The 6000-nt window shown below is 46.8% G+C and overlaps 1 protein-coding gene across 1 annotated transcript; it reads right to left on the minus strand.

The window, feature by feature from the left end:
• Positions 1 to 2314: 2314 nt before the first annotated feature.
• Positions 2315 to 5704, minus strand: XCR1 (X-C motif chemokine receptor 1). The gene is made up of 2 exons (XM_090283061.1): positions 5631 to 5704; positions 2315 to 3422 (listed from the first exon to the last, which is right to left on the minus strand). The coding sequence occupies exon 2, from the start codon at positions 3403 to 3405 to the stop codon at positions 2386 to 2388; it is 1020 nt and encodes a 339-aa protein (XP_090139187.1). The 5' UTR covers positions 3406 to 3422; positions 5631 to 5704; the 3' UTR covers positions 2315 to 2385.
• Positions 5705 to 6000: the final 296 nt, after the last annotated feature.

Here is a 6000-nt window from a genome sequence, read left to right on the forward strand (position 1 = left end):
CTGGAACCAACTCCTTTCTTTTGCTGTTTCTCCCATCCGGGGTGAGTGATGGCCCCACCTGTTGGCTGGCTAGTCGCTTCTCTGGTGCCCTGCCCAGCCCTCCCCAGCAGGTGGTATGACCTAATTCTTAAAATTAGACCCTCACTCTTCCCCGGCAAGGTCAAACTCCTCCACGGCTGGCCACCCAGTGGCAACCAGATCGCTGAAATTGAAGCTGGAACCGAAGGGGGGAAATGCTGTGTAAGCTCCCGAGGCTCTAGCCCAGGGCTGTAGGAGTAGCTACTTTATTTAACAAACACAGACCGAGTGCCACGGTGACTATGCAAAGTCCTGCTCAAGGAAATGCGGAAGATTCTGAAATTCTCATTTTCAGGGAGGGGCAGCCAACTGGTTCTGACTAGGGTGCATGTCTGAACCACCTGGGGAGCTTTTCCAAAGGCTGAACCAGGTTCACAGACTGGGACCCGTCTGCGTATCTGGGACATTTCAGAGGGTGGCTTTTCTCTATGTGCTTCAATGCAAAGTTACAGAAGCGTGTAAGAGGCGGCATGCGTCCGGTGAACTGAAAAGCAAGGTCAAGGAGAGCCATTGCCATGGAGAAGATTAAGCAATGGACTCTGAGTGTAGACGATCGAAGAAAGGTTAGTACCTATAAAGAAGCAGCCTGGGGCAAGGAAGGGAGAAAGTGCCCTGGGGCACAGCTCCTTAAAAAGCATAAATTGGAAGGAGAATGACAGCTGTCACTCTGCTCCCACTTAGAACACAGTGATAGAGCCCCAGGGCCCATGCTTGGTGTTTGCAGTCAGTTAAGATAAGGAGATAAGACACACACACATGTAACTATGACATGTGGTAGAAGGTGACACATGACATTTTCAAGGGGACAAGCAGAGTGCCCGGACAACCTAGAGAGTGCTCCCTTGATTTGAAGATTGGGGAGGGCTTCCTGAAGGAGCTGGCCTTTCAGCTGGGGCTTACAGATTAGGGAGCAGAAGGACAAGTGTGCCCAGGCCCAGGTGACAGCGTGCCAGAGGCCCAGAGGAAACTGGGAGAAGGATGTTTGCAAAAGAGCCAGTGGTCTTTTGTGGTTGCATCCAAAGTTAGTGGGGGTGGGGCTTTAGGGTGGAATTAGAAAGGAAAAGTCAGTTGGCACTGGATTGTAGGGGCCTCAAGGACTTTCTAAGGTGTTCGGGCTTTATTTGTAGGTCATAAGGAGCCCACTAAGGGTTTTGAGAACCTGGTTTCAATGCAGAGGACACTGGTGGGGAGAGAGATGAGCAGCAGGAAGACACTGAGGAAGTGAGGCCATCTGGGGATGAGCCCATGGGCATGCAATGGCGAGAACAACCCTGAGAGACCTGGGGAAGGCAGAGTCAGTGGGACTTGGCCATGGGAGAGAAGGGAAAGGAAAGGCGGGGCTTGAAGATGGCCCAAGTTTGCAGGCTGAGCGACTGGAGGGGAAGCCGGGGCCATCAAGCAGGAGGAGGATATTTCAGGTGGAAAGTGATGAATCTGAAGTGTCTGTTCAATATCCACCTGGTGAGAATGGGATGCTGGGGGCACCTTCACCTTGGGTGCCTTCACCACGGTGGGTGCTTACATATCTGGGCCTTCAGAGCTGGACTGCTGGCACCTGGAGGGTAGCAACGGGCCTTGTTCATCTTTCTATCCTCCAAACACATGCTTCGTGCAGAAGGCAGCACTTACGGCATTCATTTTCTTTTTCATTAAAAGCCTTCTAGACCAAATATGCAAGGGACAATTCATGTGCTAGAAACTGGAATTATGGATACAGAACAGATCTCCAGTCCAGTTGAGGGCTTTTACACTCCAGATTTCATTCTGACTACGCTTATTTGAGACTGTGGTTACTTTGGTCCTGCAGACAGTCTCATTCTGAGGAATACAGAACCAACACTCTCCGAAATCAGCTGGGACAGCCCTACAGTCAGGAATGGGAGGGACCGTCTTGCCAGCGGCTGTCGCTTGCGCCATCATCACACACAGTGAGTTTCAGCCCCTCACTAAGCCTTGAAGAATGTTCCTTTCAGGGAATCCCTTCATGGTTTAGAACCTTCTGAACTAAGTAATGATAAGAAATCCACGTCTAAATGAATGAGTAAATGAAGAAATGAATAATAAACTCAGAATCCAAGAAATGTTTTTCTCAACAGCAATATACAAGTTCCGGGCGGGGAGCCTCTCTCTTTCCTGCAGAACAGGGAGCACCTAGGACCACCTGGTGTAATGTATTTCTTTCGCCCCACCCCCGCTGCTTTAGCACCCCCAATGTTGTGCCCCCTGCAATGCCCCTTCCTGTACCACCTCTCCTTGCTCCCCCTCCAGCTCCTCTGTCCATCTCACCCTGCAGCACCGAACTCCCTTTTAATAGAAGGAGGCGCCGTCATAGTGGAAGGCACCTGGGGAGTGCAGTGGCGGGGAAGGGCTGGGTGCCTGCGATCGGCAGAGCCAGAGGTTCTGGAGCAGCCTTTTGAGGTGCCTGCGGAACTTGACACCCACGAAGACGTAGAGCACGGGGTTGAAGCAGCAGTGGGAGAAGGCCAGGCTGCGGCAGATGAGGAAGGCGTAGTGCAGCTGCCTGAGGACCACGCAGCTCTGCATGACCTTGAACGTCTGCAGCGTCCGCAGAAACAGGACCAGGTTGTAGGGGGCCCAGCTGACGAAGTGCGCCAGCACGATGGTGAGGATGAGCCTGACTGTCCGGTGGTGCCGCTTGGACCGCGCGCGGAACAGGGTCCTGAGAATCTCCGTGTAGCAGAACAGGATGATCCCCATGGAGAGCAGGAAGAAGGCGACGTGCTGGTAGGTCGAGGCTAGGAACCACCTGTTTTCCGAATAATCGCATTTGGAATTTGAATTTCCCGAATTATAATACACCTTGTGGAACATGGTGTCAGGGATGGAGGACAAGAGGCTGGCTGCCCACACCGCTGTGGTCACCAGCACACGGCATCGCAGGGTGTGGACTCGCAGGGACGAGAGAGGACTCACCACGGACTGGTAGCGGTGGATGGTCATGATTGTCAGGAAGAAGATGCTGCTGAAGAGGCTGGTGGAGAAGAGCATGTTGGAGAGCTTGCAGAAGAAGTCTCCCAGCAGCCAGCCCCAGTGGTGGCCCAGCGTCCACAAGGGCAGCAGGCACGTGAACACCAGGTCCGAGAGGCACAGGTTGAGGATGAAAACGTTGGTGAGGGACTCCAGGCTCTCGTACTTCACCAGCACCCACAACACCAGGCTGTTGCCCACCAGGCTGAAGAGGAACACCAGGGAGTACAGGATGGTGGTGTTGAAGGTGGCGAAGGTGAAGTTCTTCAGCTCACACATAATGCTCTCAAGATCGTAATCCCAAGGGGTGGTAGACTCTGGGATGCCTGAGGGCTCCATCTAGACACTAAGGGCATCTGAAATGATCCAGACATGGGGTTTAAAGCCATGTGGTTAGGCTGGGGTGCAAGAGAATTCGTATCACAGAAATGCATGGTCCGTGGACCTGCTACCAGTTGGCGAATTATTTGTAATAAGATTAGGAACTTCTACCAGAACATAGAGTCATGAAGCATACTCTAGTTTGCTTAGCATTGTTTGCTTAGCAAGATATTCTTGATGAAGAAAGAAGGGAATTAATTTATATTCTGTCGTAAGTTCCTTTTCTCCTTGAAGACTGGTATTTGAGCAGCACTAAGCTAGACCAGTCACCTAGGTGTAGGAAAAAGAAATGAAACTGGATTCAAAAAATGTGAGATCAAATTCTGGCTCTACACCATGTTCCCGGGCAAGAAGTTGAATCGTTTTGAAACTTAGGTCCTCATTTATAACATAGAGCTAATGATCCCAGAGTTGCTCCATAATTTTTTCAACAAACATCTAGTGAGCATTTACTATGTCTGCCTTCCCCCTTCCTCCTTCTCTCTCTCCCTTTTCTTTTCCTGCCTCCCATAAAATGCTGAAGTCCTGATGGCAGGATTGTTTGAGAAACCTCGTCTCCTAGAACAGGATCCAAAAGAGACGACGCCAGTGGAGCAAATTGCTCTCTCAGGAAAGGGCTGGAGGGCAAGGGCCCCACATTCCGTGTGTATCTCTGCCACGGAAATTTTTGGCTGACCCTTGGACCAGGAACGCCCCAATGGAAGCTAAAAGAACTGAACTGAGATTTGAGCTGCTGCCCACTTCGGGGGAGACAGAGTTTAGAGTTCGAGCCAGCCACGTTAACTGTCTGCTAAACCGACAAGCAACAGATAAACAATCAATACTTTTCAGAAGCATAAAAACAGAATTCAGTCTCCACAGCACAGCTCTGACTATCTTCAGGATACAATACAAAATTACTCAGCACGTGAAGAAACAGGAAGATACGGCCCATACGCAGAACAAAAGACAAGCAAGAAACTGACTCAGAGATGGCCCAGGTCTTAGAATTTGCGGGAAGGATGAAAATGCCACTATTTTAACAATGCTCAAAAGGAATAAAGGAGAAATATTCGTCATGAAGGAAAAGGTAAGGAATTTCAGCAGAAAAAGAAAATGATGTCAAAGGCCCAAAAGGAATTAGAAATCACTGACAATAAGATATCTAGAAAAGCCTCGATATTTTGGAAGTACAACTTCTAAAAAAATCTGTGAGTCAAAGAAGAAATCACAAGGCAAATGGTAAAATATTTCAAACTGAATGATAATGAAAATAGCACATGTCAGAATTAATGGGACATAACTGAAGCAGTGCGTAGAGAACACTTTATAGCCTTAAATGCTTTAATTAGAAAGAAGAAAGGTCCAAAATCAATTATCTAAAATTGGCGATTCAGAAACTAGGAAGAGAAGAACAGGTTTAACTCAAAGGAAGTAGAAGCGAGGAAATAGAGAGAAAAGAAGAAAAAACAGACATAGATAATTTTTAAAAAGAGAGAAAATGTACAAAACAAAAATTGGTTGCTTGAAAAATATTTGTAATGGTACTAAAACTCCAGCTAGATTGAGTAAAAACAGAAAGAGAACAGAAACTGTGAACAGTAGGTATGAAAGAATTACTACAGGTCTTACATCCTTTAAAAGAATAAAAATGAACTGTTATATTAATTTTATCCTAACAAATTCAACCACTTAAATGAAATGGAAAAAGCTTTTAAAAAAATCAGCTTACTAAAATTGATATGAAACAATACGGCAAACTGAAGTGTCCTGCATTTATTATGGAAATTTAGTTAACTATAAAAAAAAACAAAACAACTTTCCCCCAAAGAAAACTCCAGAATTAGATGATTTCTCTAGTGAATTCCGTCAGACATTTATGGAAGAAATGACACTAATCTTACATAAACTATAAGACATACATAATCTTACATAAACTATAAGAATCCTTCCCAAATCGTTTCATGTGTACAGCATCATCTTGATACCAAAGCTGGACAAAAATATTGCAGTAAAAAAAAAAAAAGAAAAATCTATAGACTACAGTCCCTCATGAAAATAGAAACAAAACCCATGACCAATGAACCCAGCAATATATTTAAGAGGGATAATACACCATGATCAAGTGGTGATTATCCAAGAAATACGAAATCGGTTTAATATTTGAAACATTAGAGAAAAACATAACTTTAAAAGGAACTCACCTATATCTACACCTCTTTCCACGTCTTGAGGCAGAAATCTTGCTTCCTGGATTTTGCCTGAAGAAACTGCAACAGCCGCTCTGTCCAGGAGGCGGGGGGAAGGTGTACAGACTGGCAGATGGAGTCTTTACTCGTCCCTCCTCTTCCCACCGCCAGCCTTCCTGGTTTGATCCACCACCAACCCCCCTCCTGCCACCCTAGACCCCTTGTTAGAACCTGGCTATAGCCCTGGTCACACAGAGAAGAGCTGGTACCCAATCTATCTCCATAGGCAGGTGGGGTGGACAATGTAGGGGTCGTCTACAAGGAGAGATTTGGGTAATTTTTCAGTTAAAAGGGATGTTAAAGGATCATGTATTTTTTAATTTGT

The sequence above is a fragment of the Furipterus horrens genome, unplaced genomic scaffold (assembly GCF_987537825.1).
Source record: "Furipterus horrens unplaced genomic scaffold, mFurHor1.1.pri manual_scaffold_7, whole genome shotgun sequence".
Taxonomy (NCBI): domain Eukaryota; kingdom Metazoa; phylum Chordata; class Mammalia; order Chiroptera; family Furipteridae; genus Furipterus; species Furipterus horrens.

Excerpts from the sequence above, each read along its gene's own strand:
- XCR1 (XM_090283061.1), bottom strand. The coding sequence starts at position 3,405 with ATGGAGCCCTCAGGCATCCCAGAGTCTACCACCCCTTGGGATTACGAT.